General features: G+C 41.2%; 1 protein-coding gene across 1 annotated transcript; it reads right to left on the bottom strand.

The window, feature by feature from the left end:
* Nucleotides 1–2,710: 2,710 nt before the first annotated feature.
* Nucleotides 2,711–15,863, bottom strand: LOC138040921 (transmembrane emp24 domain-containing protein 3-like). The gene is made up of 3 exons (XM_068886648.1): nucleotides 15,561–15,863; nucleotides 7,055–7,342; nucleotides 2,711–3,458 (listed from the first exon to the last, which is right to left on the bottom strand). The coding sequence occupies exons 1-3, from the start codon at nucleotides 15,717–15,719 to the stop codon at nucleotides 3,276–3,278; spliced, it is 630 nt and encodes a 209-aa protein (XP_068742749.1). The 5' UTR covers nucleotides 15,720–15,863; the 3' UTR covers nucleotides 2,711–3,275.
* Nucleotides 15,864–15,910: the final 47 nt, after the last annotated feature.

The raw sequence follows: 15,910 nt of genomic DNA, 5'->3' as shown, positions 1-15,910 counted from the left end.
CTTTTTTTCTTTTTATTTGCTACCACAAGTCCTGGGACAGAGTGATCAAAATGGAGGATAATACTTTACAAGGCAAACTGACAATGAAAGATAATCCTCCATTTGAGGAAGAGATGGTGTTGTTCAGCTGGTCACGTGTCTCCCCATTCTCGTTCCCAGATCTAATCATTCCTCCTAGCCGACGGGGCCTTCGCAAGAGAAAACGAAGGGCTCCGGGGACATGAGGAAAACAAAAACCAAACAGAGAGACGGGCTGCCAAGTCGTAAATTTGTCTTTCCTGAGCTCACTATAGATGGGGAAAATTTACCAAAGAGCAGCGCTGTCAATAGGTTAAAAACAATGTATTAGGCAAAACATCAACCACGTCTCTCCCAAAATACACTGCTCCCAAGCACTTAGCTTGTTTTGGCTTTAGATTTACATTCCAATATAGCTGCTCTCCGAAATCGAACATTGAACCATTGCGGCTGATCTACCCAAACTTCAGCCAACGCTTCATACGCTTCAAGCTTTGTATACCAGCGGCTACAATATTCGGAAAAGCGGGGACCCCTCTCAAGGTGGAAAATTTGTCACTGTCACGTGACCAGCCTGAACCAGGTTCTTTCTTCCCTCGCTTCCTCTGGGGTGAGGAGTAAAGACCACTGGAACGAGGTTGGCTAAACAGCTTTGAAAACAGTGGAATGGGCCACATAACTGGGACACCTCTAATTAGAGATGCCAAATAGTATGGATCTCAGATGGGAAAACAGCCGGGATTATCTGCATTTTATGTGATAAACTATTGGTTGGCAGAATGCGATGGATGATTTGGGGTACAAAGTAAACTAAAGGTGTCCTTTTCTTGGCTGTATTGTAGGCGTTTACGCTGTGAGGAGGTAATTCATTTAGTGATAAAAGTCTTTCATACAGCACCGTACCTTCGCTCGTCAACGGATCACAGGTAGAGGCGACGGCCAGTACAGCTTTTCGCGCCTCGGTAGAATTGCATTTTTTTTTCCAGAAACTAGGAACAGAAGAAAGGATACTGTAGTGCTGTAGAAAATTGAGTTTTGCAAAGAGAATTAAATTAAAGGCAGAAAACGGCTCTTTTATGAGTGGAAAGTCTGAAATGCAAATGATTCCAGCCTGATACCAGCGTGGAAAATATGTGATCATGAGAGGCTTATGGTAAACTAAGTTACCATCGAAACTCACTTAACTTCATTAAAAAAGCGGTTTCCTGTTACGAACTTGCAAAGTGACAGTTCGTTTTGTTTTTCTACGAACTCACAAAATGAGTCATTTTGGAGCACTCAGTGATGCACACCTCAGTCCCAAGAGAAACACATTGCGTTTTCCATGCAAAGAACCCCTAAAGAAGACTGCACTAAGGGTTTGGTAAAAGTAGAAAATTGCATGAATTGATTGTCGAGTGTGCTGTTAGGAAAACAAGTACTGATATAGTAACAGGTGTTTATTTACTTAAATGCTCGAGAGGTTCCCCTCCGACGAGTCAAACCATATCGGGTTTTTACAACTGGTGGTCGTAGTAAGAAAAGGTTGAAGCATCTTGAGCGTAGCCGCAAGGTGTACCATGTATTGGGACCCATGCAAATGAACGCAAAATGTTGAAACACGCTTTTCAGATTTCGAGAACAAATGGAATGGTTGCTTGTATTGCGTTACAGATTTGATTAATAATTTTCGAGTCACTAGAGCGGTTTTCAATTGAGTGTCGAAAGTAATTAGATAATTACTTTGGTTTATGATTACTTCACTCAGTGATTGGTTCAAAGTTCTCGCACCATTTTTTGAACCAATCAGAAGTAAAACCAAAACCAATCGCGGCTCGCGCGTGCACATTTTCCCGCGCTTTGTGTCGGCTACAAGTAATTACTTCGAGTTTTGATTGGTTTGCCGGATTGTCTCCGTCCTTTTTGATTGGCCAAAGTAATTACTTTGGTTTTGGTTTTACGACACTCAATTGAAAATCGCTCTATTTGAAGGACGTAATTAAACAATTAATAACATGGGTGACAAATTACTCCTTAATTTTGGCGCAAAACGTCGGCGTGAACGTGAAATTACAATGTTGCCATGGCAACTTTTCATACAGTGCCAAAATGGCGTCTTATGAACGCAATTTGTCACCCATGGTATTGATAGCTAATCAAATGGTATACTCGTGAAATTAAGGAATAATTTCACTTGCCTTTTGTCCAAAATTAATAATTGTCCAAAATCAAATAATTTGGACAAAACGCGCGTAAAATTATTCCCTAATTTCACTTGTCACAATTTAATTACAAATACAAATCTTTGATTAGTTCGTTTAGTTCAAATTTGTACGTTCAACTTCTTTTTCAGTGTCTTCGATAGGCTCCAGGGTAGCCATGAGGAAAAAAATGATTTCGACAAGCTTAGGAATCTTAAGAATTGATCTCTTAACAATAAAAAGGTTGAAATTACTTGGAAAGTAATTTTTAAAATGTTCAGTGACCTGGTGCCGGTTGCTCGAAGCCTGGTTTGCGCTAAGCGTTGGTTAAGAGGTAACAAAACCTGTAGGTTTGCATTGCTTTTAACGCTGGTTAGCGCTAACCATGCTTCGAGCAACCCGGCCCTCGGGCCCGTTTCTCGAAAGTCCCGAAACTTTACGGGCCATTTTCGGGTGTCGCAGTTCCTTTTGTATCTCAAGAACGGAGAGGATTTAAGTCGTCAAACTTCACAGTCCTTTTTCTTTTTGTTCCCTTAAAAGCATTTCAAAAGATGGGCTTTCCAAAACAAGCGGTTGGCCGTTTCACAAATGGATTTTCGGGCCCGAAAAGTTTTCGGGACTTTCGAGAAACGGGCCCCTGGTTTCTAATTAGCCTAAGTAATAGAAATTGATTAAAATAGAGAGAGTATTTTTAGGCAAGGGTGGAAAGTCTCAAATTGTCAAGCATAATTGTTTCTTCGCTATTTAAACTAGACAGGCTACTTTCATATGAACGCAACATCACGGTATACTATATTTTCTAATCAGCAAGAAAAAAATGAAGGCATTAATTTTTATAAATGGTCATTCACTAGAATTTACAACAATGGTCGGAATAAAAACAAGTCCTTGCACTCTTAGAAAAGCTATGGCTCTCCCAGGCGATTTCGTTTGACATACTTGTTAGGATAAAACGAGTCTTTCAAAGGCAACAAAGTTGCTCTCCTTGTTGGTTTCATTGCTTTCAACAGCCTTTTTCTTCATCCAAAAGACCTTTGATCTTCATTAATATTCAAATTTGTCTGTTCTCTTCAGTCTTTAAATAGTTGACCTCCTTTCCGCAAAAAATCGTCGAAGAATAACAACTTGGCAGATTCCAACGGAAACGATAAGAAACGCTTCTCCGATTGACCACCACTGAACTCTTTCATTCAGATATTCTGCCATGTCGCGTCCCTGGGACTCCCGTAGACGATGATGGGTTTGGTAATCTGTTGCAATCTGGAGATCGTGGAAAAAAACACAGTCAAGAAAATTGGGCCCTAGTTTAAGCAAGAGCAACAGGAACGTCAACGTCACTGAAAATATAGGCCATTCACGAACTGCGCAGGAAACTGGGGCGAGTTTCAAATTTGAACCAATCAATAAATTGACACCATCACATGAAAGATAACCTTGAGATTGGCCATCTGTCCAAGTTTGATGGTTTTAGGTCCTACAAAGACCACGTTACGGACTTTAAAAATCCACCCAAACGTCTCTAATTTTGAGAAACTAAATATTTTCAGCAAGAGCCGATACAACGTAGATTTGATTTTAGTGATGTACTATATTTCGGCTGGCCAAACCAGCCTTCTTCAGGTACAATGAGAGTTCATATTGGATTGCTTCTATGTACATATATATCTAGTAAATGCATGTTGGCGTAATACTGGAAAAAATGTGATAACACATGGCAGTTCCACTAAAATCAAATCTACGTTGTATCGGCTCTTGCTTAAAATATTTAGTTTCTCAACTTGTAATTACGCCGATCAGATCAAGCCACTGATCTAACGTACACCGACAGGAAGCTTGTCCACGGTTGCTTGCTTTAAAACTCTCTAATTTTGAGGCCGCATCCCCCTAACCATATAAACTCTTAATTTCTTGCACGATGTCTGTAATACCGGTATTCATAAAAATAGGCAAACAACGCGATTTTCACCTCACCTATTTCCAAATAGTAGGTCCATGACAGGATTTTCCAGTTGTTCCAAATCTGATAAGATTTTTTGAGAGTTTATAAGGTTTTGGGGGACGCACCCTCAAAATTGGAGACGTTTGTTATATTTTTGACTATGTTTTAAAGTCCGTAACTTGGTCTTTGTTCGACCTAAAAGCATCAAACGTGGATAGATGGCCAATCTCAATGTTATCTTTCATGTGATGGTGTCAATTAATTGATTGGTTCTTCAGATTTTGAAAGTGTGATTGCTTAAAACTTGATTAGCAAAATGTGGAGCTTTGATTTTTATCCAAAGACTGTTTACTTTGAGTGTAAGTTCTGGATTTCACGCTTCGCCATTACTCACATTCCAAACTGACCGATTGGACCTCAGAGGGTTAGATCTAGGGAAAAGTGACACCATTTACTCACTAGCTTAAAATCTCCGCGTGTAAACGCAGCTAATTATTTATGCATGACACGAGTTTAAAAATCTGAAAGCCCGAAACTCCCGTGCCGTACATTAATTCATCCGCGTACACACGCATTGCATTCTTAAGCTATCGAGTCTTTGACGTCATTTTCTCCTCGATCCAGCTCTCTACGTATTTTAAACGTAAAAGTACATGTATTCATTCATTAGGGAAAAAAAATCACTGTCTAAACAGAAGTCAAGCTCGTGCAGACCTTGAAATATTATTTTTTTAAGCTTTACGGGAAAACTTTCAAATAAAAAAGGTCAAACAACAAAACAAAAATACAAGAAACAAAATGACTGGTTCACTGGGTATCGCACGAAAAACACTACAAGGTACAATAATACAATACAATACATACTAACTTAATTGACAAAATCCCCATGGGGGGCTTTTCAGGGCCAATGAGACACAATCAACGACACTCCAGACCAACACAACAACAACTACTGTTAAGAATAAAAGCTGGCGGGAGGCAAACCAGTCGGCTATTTACGAGTGCGGCCGAGATGTTGAACCAGGGACTACCAGGATCAAAGTTCAACGAGTGGTCAGGACGTGTCTTGAACTCGGGAACTTCGGATCTCTTTTATACGGTTAGTTATGAAGTTGTTTAAATTGAGAGAGGCTTGCAATCTAGTTGATTTTCATCATAATACAAGCTAACTGATGTGCATTTACAAAAAGTAACAAGTAGAATCCACATCCGTTGATTTGACACAATTTGAGCTCGGAATTTTATGAATAAGGGTAAATCTTAACATGTTTCACTGCTATATCTTATTAAAAGGGACCGGGGAAATGATACTACTAACAGACAACTCTCTTTTTTCCATTTAGAATACTAGAACGACAGCCTAATTTTGCTACTTTTCGTCAATTTTTGAGGTCTATACTCCATGGGGAAAACATTATCTAATCCTTGCGAAGTATGACGTGCATAAATCCAATTCTTATCTACATTCCTATCACTGAAAAGCTTCTTGGTAACCAAGCTTTTATTAGGGGCGTGCCGGAAGTGATGATTGATTTCTTCCCTTCGAGCCTTTTCAATCTAAACTTTTACTGCATTTTTGCTTCAGTAAAGTTTGAGTAGAATTTTTCAAATATTTTATATAAATGACCCACGCACGCATCATGCGTGACACGTAATACAATGAAATCTGCGGTCAATCGTTTGAGATGAATCGCGTATATAGGCCAGGTAAAGTTTACATGTTGTCAATATGTGAATTTACTGCCAAAAAGGTTTGTTTCCCTGGAAAATAGAATGTTTAGTTAGTTGCGGTATTTATAGCTTAAGTGATTCACACGGAAATGTCGACAAGTAGACAAATGAATCTAAACTTGCTTTCTTGTCATTGTTATTTTCACACTTAAATTTTGAAGACAAAGGGTGCCATGACCCTTGTACCGACACTTGAGAGGTTGTGTTGTCCTTCTCACATCATGTTTACAAAACCCACACGGACTATAATAACGTAATTCACAGCCGTGACCGGTAAGACCAGCTAATTTGCGGTGACAACTTGGTGAACGACAAAGCGAAAATTTGCAACGACAGCCGGATATTCTATGACTACTACGAATCATTTATTAAAAGTTCTTGTTCTGGTAGTTAAGTATCCGTCTTTCCCCCTCCTTTTAGTCCTTTTTTACAAACGCAAACAATTTTTTCTCCAACCAGCGTAAACGACCGGAAAAATTGTCCGGCCATCTACGGATTTGACCGGACATTGTCCGTTGACCGGCCGTTATTGGCAGCCCTGCTACCTTACTTCAAAAAGTCTGTTTCAGTTGCAGCATCCTTGTCAATCAAGTGCGCGCGTTTGCATTGGTTTTAATGCGCCAATTCTATTTGCCTTGCGGGAATCCTGCAAGGGCGCAGTCTGGTGAGAACACTGATTTACCACCCTGACTCCCTAAAGAAACATCACATGGTCTGAATAGGAAACAAAACATACAAGCTAAAAGGTCTGCAGAACTTCATTCCCTTTAACATTCTTTAACTCCTGACACTTCTTACTGAGTGAGTTAGATAAGCTAGGCTTTGCTAACAGAGTACCGTTATGTGCTTCAGGATATCTTAAGCCCTAGCCAAACGAGAGCGAGGGTTTCAACTCTCGTCAACTTTTGCTCTTGTATGGCCAGGGCTTTAGAACAACATGTACATTGTACATTAGCAGAAACTCATAAGGGTTGAAACGTGTAACGCGCGTTCACAGCTTCCGAATATTCAGTGCGGACTGATTGGTTGAATGTTTCAGTGCTAAGTACCATATTTGGAAACCCCTCGCTCTTGTTGTTCCAAATATGGTACTTAGCAAATTGAATATTCAGAAGCTTGTTTTCCAGCACACAAGGGGCCGTTACACGTTTCAACCCTTATGGGTTTCTGACATTAGCGAACAAACCTTAAGATCTTGATGTATAGTGACACAAGCTGTCTCCATCTGTGTGAGAGCTGTGTGGTGAGCTCCCATTTCATCAGTTAGTGGACTTTCATCCCCAGCTTGGAAGTCAAAGTATACCACTTTGTGACTAAACGTTGAGAATTCGTTGCTGAAACAAAACATGTAGACTCCTTCTGATTGAGCTGTGAATTTATAACTGTCATATTGCTTCTTTTGAACGGTGTATAGAGATTTACCACTCTCATCATAAAGAACTACATCCACGTCATAGTTCCCCCCACTGATGACCTGAACATAAAAGGAAAGACAGCATTTAACAGTTGGTTCCACAGCACATTGCTAAATACCTTGCAAATACAAAAGGGAAAAATGGGAGGGGTGTGGGGGAAGGAGGGAGGATTCATGCAAAGGAAAGGTTTGATGGTGTCATGCAGTACACGTACATTTGGGATAAGTTTGTTTGTTCCCTAGTCTTCTTCTGGGCCTGGTTGTTCAAAAGCCGATTAAAACTAATCCCAGATTAAAAGCTACATGTAGTTCCAAGGAGTTTATTTCTCAACTCACAAATGCTGTTCAACGCTGATATTCAGCAAAACTTACTGGTGTAACATTAGAAGAAGTCAACCTTGAAAAACAAAAATAAACAAAAGAAACTTTCACCGAAAAGAGTTGAAAACACGAAACAAAACTTTTACGCTAATCCTGGATTAAGTTAATTGGTTTTTGAATAATTTTTCCGGCCCAAATTGCCATTTGTGAAACTATCAAATGCTTACTGTGGAAAGCTGATCTTTTAGCATGTTTTCAAGGTAACACAAAGCAAAATGATTGCGAAGGTTGACGACTTAAATCCTCTCCCTTCTTGAGATACAGAGGGAGTTGTGACATCCGAAAATCAGGCCCGTAAAGTTTTGGGACCTTCGAGAAAAGGGTCCCTGGATGTTTCTTATTTTCCCCATTCATCCAAAACCAAAATAATTATGACTTGATCTTGAATCTCCTCATTTGGTAGAACACTTGTGTTTGGCTAGATAAGCTCTACATCTATATTACATATGTACATATAAGGCCACGGTATTTTTTACAAATAGACCATTTTACAGTTGTGGCTAAGTTACCAGGCCTAACAATGGAACCGAGGCTGCCGGTGACCCTGTTTTGATACAAACCTTCATGCTTTTGTAATGTTAATATGGACTAATTAGCGTTACAACAACACAGTTTACATGATAAAAGCAGTGAGGTCTGTATCAATGCAAGGTCACCGGCAGCCTCGCAGCCATTCATAGGCTTGGTCGCTGAGCAAACAACTGTAACATGGTCTATTCAATCACTAAAACCGCTGTATGTAAAGCCTAGTCTTTATATGTTGTAAAAATCTGAAACTATCAGGGATTTCACTGTTTCTTAACGACTTCAGATATTGTCAAGTTATCATGAAACTTGCCACATACAAGTCCCTCCATGATTGCCCCTTATTAACTGGTTTAACACGTGAATTCTTTGCAAAGTGGAGTGTGTCCATGTATACGAGAGTGTAGCTAAAGTGAACCCCTTCATGAAAAGGGATTTGTTGATAGAGAAAGAAAAAACACCCTTTCAAAAAAAAAAATTGAACACACATACTCATAGATCAGTGTCCCTTCATTCAAAGACACTAATCTGCCAGATGAGGAGAGGTATCTGAGAAATTTTACCCCAAAAATGCACCAATTACCAACTAGTAGTCCTGTTTTCTGCCTTAATTAAAAAAACTTCACTGCACTACAGAACTTGCAGACAGATCAAGTTGATGAAACCGCTAAATCAAATGAAAACAAGCTTGGGAGTGGTATTAATGAATTAAGAATAAACCAGCAGAGCTTCTAACTTGACTGATGCAAACATTTTGATGGAGGAAGTTTTGGAAGTTGTTGTCTTTCAGTGATAAAGAAATAAACTACAGTACATTGATGTAACGTTCTTAGCTCCAAACCGTGAAGTAGGGAAACTGATGAACCACTTCAATCAAGCTCTTACGAGATTTATTTCAACAACCCGCTCTCAAGTGAGTGGTTTTGCTAGTCACGTGACAATAGCACAGGGAGACCACTCCACCTTACCTTTTTCTTTCATAAAAGAAAAAAAAGAAAAGAACTGAAACTAAAATCTACACAAGTTGTAAATTGAACTATGGCCCTAAGTTGGCACTAAACAACAAACAAACAACAAGTTGACAAACTACATGTAACTAACAAGTTGGCACTATATGAAAATTTAGCCAGTAATAACAACAACTATACGATTGACTAGAATATGGCTCTCAAGTAAAGTTCCTTTCTTTCAAAGTCCAGTTGGTTTCAACAACAGTTCTCTCCACTGATACACCTTAACTTTCAAGTGTAGTCCTTTAAATAGCTTGGTGGCTTTGAAACATGTCCAGCGCCTGTGATCCTGTGCTGGCCTGGCTGGGGTTTGTCAGACACTACAACTTCCGGTTTGCTTGACTGATCAGATTGTACAGTTTCAGTGCTAGGCTCTTGTAGCTCTTGTAGATGAAACTCTGTTGCACAGGAGTCCAGAAAGTTTGCTGAAGTAACTCTTTGCGGCTGTGGTGACGGGCTGATTTCTGGTTCATTGCGTTTAAAGGGATAGAATGGCTGGCTCCTTGCTGCTGCGAAGGTGTCTACGATTCCTGCGGAACATTCTACCATCTTCGGTTCTCACATTGTAGGATCTCACATCTGTTTGGTCCTGTACCACTGCCTTGAACCATTTCTGTGACCTATCGCTAGGTTGGGGTGCAACTTGCACTGTCTCTCCTTCCAGGAGGATTGGAAGCTCTTTCGGATGTTGGTTATAATGATAGGTTTGCTTTGCTTTCCTCTTCAGTACTTGATCTCTTGTTGCCCCTGTATCTGTGGACTGTGGTTTCAGCAGTACTTCAGCTGTTGGCAGCTGAGTTCAGGTGCGCCTACCGAACATTCGTTGTGCTGGTGAAGAATTCATTCCTTCAGTGGAAGTGTTTCTCCAGCTTAGTAAGGAGAGGAAGAATTCTGAATCAGACTCTTTGGCTTTCTTGATCAGAGTACTGGCAGTTTTCACAGCATTTTCCACCCGTCCATTGCTCTGTGGGTATCCGGGTGAGCTGGTTATGTGTTCAGTTCCAGACGATTTAACAAAATTGCTGAATTCTGCAGAATTGTACGGTGGTTCAGTATCACTGTGCAACTGGTTTGGGATCCCATGCGAGGCAAAGTGCTTCTTCAACTTGTTAATGATAACAGTTCCTGTCTGAATAGTAGTCTACCGTGCACAGGTAACTCTTGTCATCAACTGTAAAACTATCAGTTCCTATTTCCTCCCACAGACTAGAAGGAACTTCATGGCAGATTAGTGGTTCTTTGGGTTGATTGCTCTGATAAGCCATGCAGGTGTCACACTTCTGGACGAAGTCAGTGATTTCTGCATTCATGCCGGGCCAGTACAGTGTTTCTCGCGCTCTTCTTAAGCAACCTTGCACGCAGATATGCGACTCGTGCAGCTTCGCCTTGATCCTTGGTCTTAATGTTTGAGGTATGACACATCGCAGTCCCTCGCATATGATGCCATCATGTACCGAAAGCTTGTCACGGAGTTAGAAGTAGGGATGGATGGCTGCTGGGAGTTCCTGCTTTGTATCAGGGAACCCGTCCACAATCGCTTTCTTGAGCGTTTGAAGGGTTTGATCACAGGCTGTCTCCTTCTGCAATACTTTGAGTTGGTGTTCTGGCACTGGAAGAAAGTGTGTGGCATGGATGTGTTCCACTTCTACTTTGGTTGCTGACCACTCGTACTTTGTGAGGTAAGCTCTAGAAAGAGTGTCCGCTAGCAGCATATCTTTGCCGGGCTTGTAGCGGATCTCGTAGTCATACTGCTGCAGACGGAGTAGCAAGCGCTGTAATCTCTTAGGTGATGATACTAAAGGTTTCTTCGAGATTGAGACCAACGGTTTGTGGTCAGTCCATAAAATGACTTTGCGGCCTTAGACATAGTTGTGGTTATGTTCCATACCGAAAACATGTGCCAACAATACTTTCTTGATCTGCGAGTATCTTCTTTCAGCTGGAGTGAGCGCTCTACTAGCAAATGTGACTGGTTGACCGTACTGCATCACCACAAATCCAAGTCCATCCTGGGATGCATCTCCTTGGCATTCGGTTGGGTCGCTCTCGCTGAAATACTTCAGCACTGGTGCTTTGACGACAGCTTCTTTAATTCTCTCAAAGGCGTCTTCCTGTTCATGGCCCCAAGTCCACTCGGCATCTTTATGTGTCAAGCGACGTAGTGGTTCACACATTTCCGAAAGGTCTTGCAGGAACTTTGACAGGTACTTTACCAGCCCAATGAATCTCTGCACGGCTGGCACATCATCTGGGCGCTCCATTTTGACAATTGCTTCAATTTTTCGGGGATCAGGTTTCAGTCCGTTCTTAGTCATGACATGGCCCATGAACGACACTTCGCTGCATTTGAATTGAAACTTGTCCTTATTCAGCTTGATACCCTTTGTCCTGCACCTGTCCAAGAGCTTCTTCAAGTTCAGGTCGTGATCCTGGTCAGCCTCTTCGTCAGTGTCACCTTGACCGATAATAAGGAGGTCATCTGCGATTTTGTACACCCCCTTGAGACCCTCAAGACATTGGTCAAGCTTCTGCTGGAAACATTCCGGGGCTGGGCTTATCCCATACAGCATGCAAAGCCATTGGTACCTTCCCCATGCTGTCTGGAAAGTCGTCAGCTTACTCAAAGTGTCATTCAATTGAATCTGGATGAACCCATCCTTAAGGTCAGCTTTGGTGAACACTCTCGCCTTAGACAACTCTGGCAGGATGTCATCAATAACTGGCAAGGGATAATGTCTCCGCTTCAGTGCTTGGTTTAGGCGCTGTGGGTCAATGCACACTCTAACCTTCCCGCTAGGGTTCTGCGTTGCAACCATGCTCGATACCCATGGTGTCGGCTTGTCCTCTTTCTCAAGTACTCCCAAGCTTTCAAGGCGGTCAAGTTCCTCTCTTAGTTTGCCTTTTACTGCAACTGGAACACGACGGGGTGGCATTACTACTGGCGGGACTGTCTCGTCAACTTCTAAGTGTAGTTTTCCCTAATTCTTGCCAAGGCCTTTAAACAGGTCAGCGTACTCTGCTAGAACTTGCTCTTCGGTCAGACTATTGATGCTGTCTTCGATAATCTGAGGTGTTTGGTGGTTAGGCTGCAGGATGTTCTGGTGCTGGACTACCAGGAGGTTCATTTTCTGTGCTGTCTCAGCCCCCAGTAGAGGTGCAGTCACGTAATTATTTTTTTTGTGTCACCAGTTTGTAGATAGTTTTAGCCACTCGTCTTGTTCGTTAGTGTGAGTGTTAATTACCAATTGTACGATTCCCTAGTGTATTATGCATTATCTGATTTAGTGTTATAGAATTTCTAAGTGTTGTAATGTAGTCATTGCATGTAGTCGTAATTTGAATGAATTAGTTAACTATATATAGATGTAAAAAGTCGTGGGCGTTTTTTGGTTGTTGAAGTGGCCCAAGGTTTGTTGACGTACAGGAAAGCAAAGAGTTGAAGAGCGAAAGCCTGAGGGAAAAGGGCAAAAAGGAAAAAGAACGGAGAACACTGCTAAGAGCCATTAGCAGGAGCTGCCGGAAGAATCGATGACAAAACCCCTTTGTCAGTGGCGGCGAGTGAGGAAAAACACTTCAAAGAATTGAAGCTTGAGATAAGCAAGAAGAAGAGAAAACTCGAAGAAAGTGACGCGGCTGCAGTAAAGTGTGAAAGAAGAAATTGATTGCCGGAAGAGAAGGAAGCGCCAAAGTGGGAAAGAACTTGTCAAAGGTTTTGCTACTAGTTTGGCACAGGACTGAACTGTTTGACTGTAAACATTAGAGTAAAGTAATTCGTATAATTAGTGTTATCGTTCAGTTTTGTAAAGAAATAGACAATTATTTAAGTGAGGTTAGTTTTAAGTACCCTAATTAGTCTGTAATATTAAGCAAGTTTAGGTTTTTCTTTTTTTCCGATAATATTAGGATCTACAATTTTTTTTTCCCTCTCCTAAATTAAAATCTTTAATTATTTTCGTTTATAAGTTTCATGCTTGTGCGTTGCGCAATTGTGGGAAGGGCGTGTGTGTGTTATTGTTTGTTTTTCGTTTTGTGTATGAACCCACCATCACAGGTGCGAAACCATCCTCAACTACAACAAACTCTGCTACATACAATCATGTACTCTGTATTGCTGCATGGGTTTCGAATGTGGACTCTTACTGTTCCTAACACTCTCAATTTAGACTTAGAGTAAGTGATAAGTTCTCTTTTTGTAGTCTGAATTTCTGTGTTGTCTGGGAGGCAACTGTGGGGCAGGACATTACAAGATGCTCCAGTCTCTATCTGCATCTCCACTGTCTTCTTTCCAATTTCCATGACTGCACTGATTCGCTTCTTGCTGTGAGAAACACTATAAACTTCTCCGGCAAATGAGAGAGCCCAAAGTTCATCCTTGTATGAAGTTGGTGCATCTTCGTGTACCTCATGCACTCTCAGCTTGCTCTGCTGCAGGTTGCAGCGGGAAGGGGCTTTGTTACCAGGCTGTATTTTATGCGTGCAGACATTGCTAAAGTGGTCTTTTCCCCCAGATGTATTGCAGGTCTTTCCGAATGCAGGACTCTCTTCTTTCTTACGCACATGTCTCCATCCACAATATTTGCAATCTCTCATGATCATTTGCTTATTTCCTGGTAAGCCAGCGTTTCTTCCGAGGTTTGGCTGAGCTCGAAACTGTGGCTTCGACTGAGGCTTTCCTTTCTTTGATTTATTCAGATAATTTACTGTGTCTGGGCCATGGCTTGATATCTCTTTTAGCTGGCAATTTGCCGCTTCGGCTGCTCGGCAATAATCCATGCATTTCTCCAGTGTTAACTGCGATTCTTGAAGTAGCTTTTTATGAAGGGCATTATCAGACATTCCACTCCCACTTCTGACACCATGTAACGCTCTTAGCTCCAAACCCGCTCTCAAGTGCGTGGTTTTGCTAGTAACGTGACCTAAGTACAATAGCACAGGGAGACCACTACAGTTGAGAGAACCACAGCAAGGCAATGGAAATGTGAGGACTGGGGATCATACATGTAGCCGCTTCAAAGTGCAAGTGAGTCTTCTCAAGAAAAAATTGATAGTGCAGAAAATGTCTCACAGTTGGTACAACCCATTCTCTATTTTCGAACGCCCCATAATACACTTTGTTTGCCCCCTACCCCCAAATTTTGCATAAACGATTGTTTTCAAATGCTCTTGGGAATATGCAATGGCCCCAAGAGCATTTGAAAGCAACAGTTTATGCAAAATTTGGGGACAAACAAACTTTCTTATGGGGCATTCGAAAATAGAGAATGGCATAAGCACAAACATCCCTATATAATAATATTTTGGGCATCATTTTTACGTGCAACAGAAACACGCTGTTTCATCCTGAACATTTTGCAACTTGCAATAAACGGTGCGAATGACTGTTTCTGATGCAGCTCATTAACCACACTAAAATCACTTTCATTCTGTTTTATTACCGACCTTAAAGCCCATATATATATGACAATTTCAATACACAAAGGTACACTCGTAAATAACATAACGCGAGGAATGCATTTTGTTTCCGTACACCCAGCAAACGAAGATGGAAAAAAACCTGACTCACCCCTGTCAATCCTATCGAAATACGAGAGTAAAACTATCTCGTCCCACACCAAATCCTAACCATCGAAGTGACTAGTGTCTCTGTTGCATCATCACCACGTCTGCCCGCCACAAAATCTCACTACAGCTGTATGTGTTATATGTCCGAACTTTCAAGGTTTGTGTACATAAAAAGTCATGTGATACTACAGGTGAAAGCTAGCGATCTGGACTGGGTTGTTCGAAGCATGGTTAGCGCTAAACAGCGTTGAATACCATGGAAACCTATAGGTTTTGATACTTCATAACCAATGGTTAGCGCTAACCGGGCTTCGAGCAACCAGCCCCAGAAGGTTAATTGGGGATGTCTGTGACTATAGGAGTAATTTGGAACAATCCCAAAAAATGCAATGAAATCCCTTATCTGAATATAAAAGCTGGCTTTACAAACCCAGTAATACATCTCTAACATCAAGAAATTACCGAACAAGGATACCCTGGCACTTCAGTCAAGTCACGTTAATTATCAAATTAAATAAGATAATGAGCTGTGACAAACGTTTTCTGCGATTGAATGTACTGTCATCGTCATTGAATATTTAGAAAAAAATCAAAACTTTGAATTCCGATCAAGCTCCCTGACAAGGAGGTATTTTGGAGTGGAAGCCGGTATACCGGTTCATAAGTCATAACATGTGACGTGAAATGTGGACAAAAACGTAAGTGATCATATAAGGATTGTGTAACTTATAGTCTTGACGCTTAACAAACTGCATGAAAAAAAATACTATTTTCAAATTTTAGGGTAATCAGACACTGACCTGAAATTCCAGCGACCCTGTGGAATCTTTCTTGACATCCTCATAGAAGCACTGCCTCGCGTTGTCTTCCAACTCGAAAGTCAACTCAGTACATTCCACTGTAATGAACGTCAACAAGACTACAAATAAAGTTACCAAAAATCCACCGTACCAATTCATTGCGCAATCGCTAAAAGTTGCTTCCTGGTCAGATCAGCAGGATAACAACGGGAAAGATCGCCTCTACGTCGGATTTTACCGACACAAACCTTGTCTCCGATATGAAAATGGCGCCGATCTATACGTGGCATTAGCAAGGCGTCCACAAGGTCTCGTGGGACATGTTGTTACCAGACTCCTCTTCTTTACAT

The sequence above is a fragment of the Montipora capricornis genome, chromosome 3 (genome assembly GCF_036669925.1).
Source record: "Montipora capricornis isolate CH-2021 chromosome 3, ASM3666992v2, whole genome shotgun sequence".
Taxonomy (NCBI): domain Eukaryota; kingdom Metazoa; phylum Cnidaria; class Anthozoa; order Scleractinia; family Acroporidae; genus Montipora; species Montipora capricornis.
Note: the sequence above shows the minus strand (reverse complement) of the source record. Positions and strands in the feature narration are given on the sequence as shown.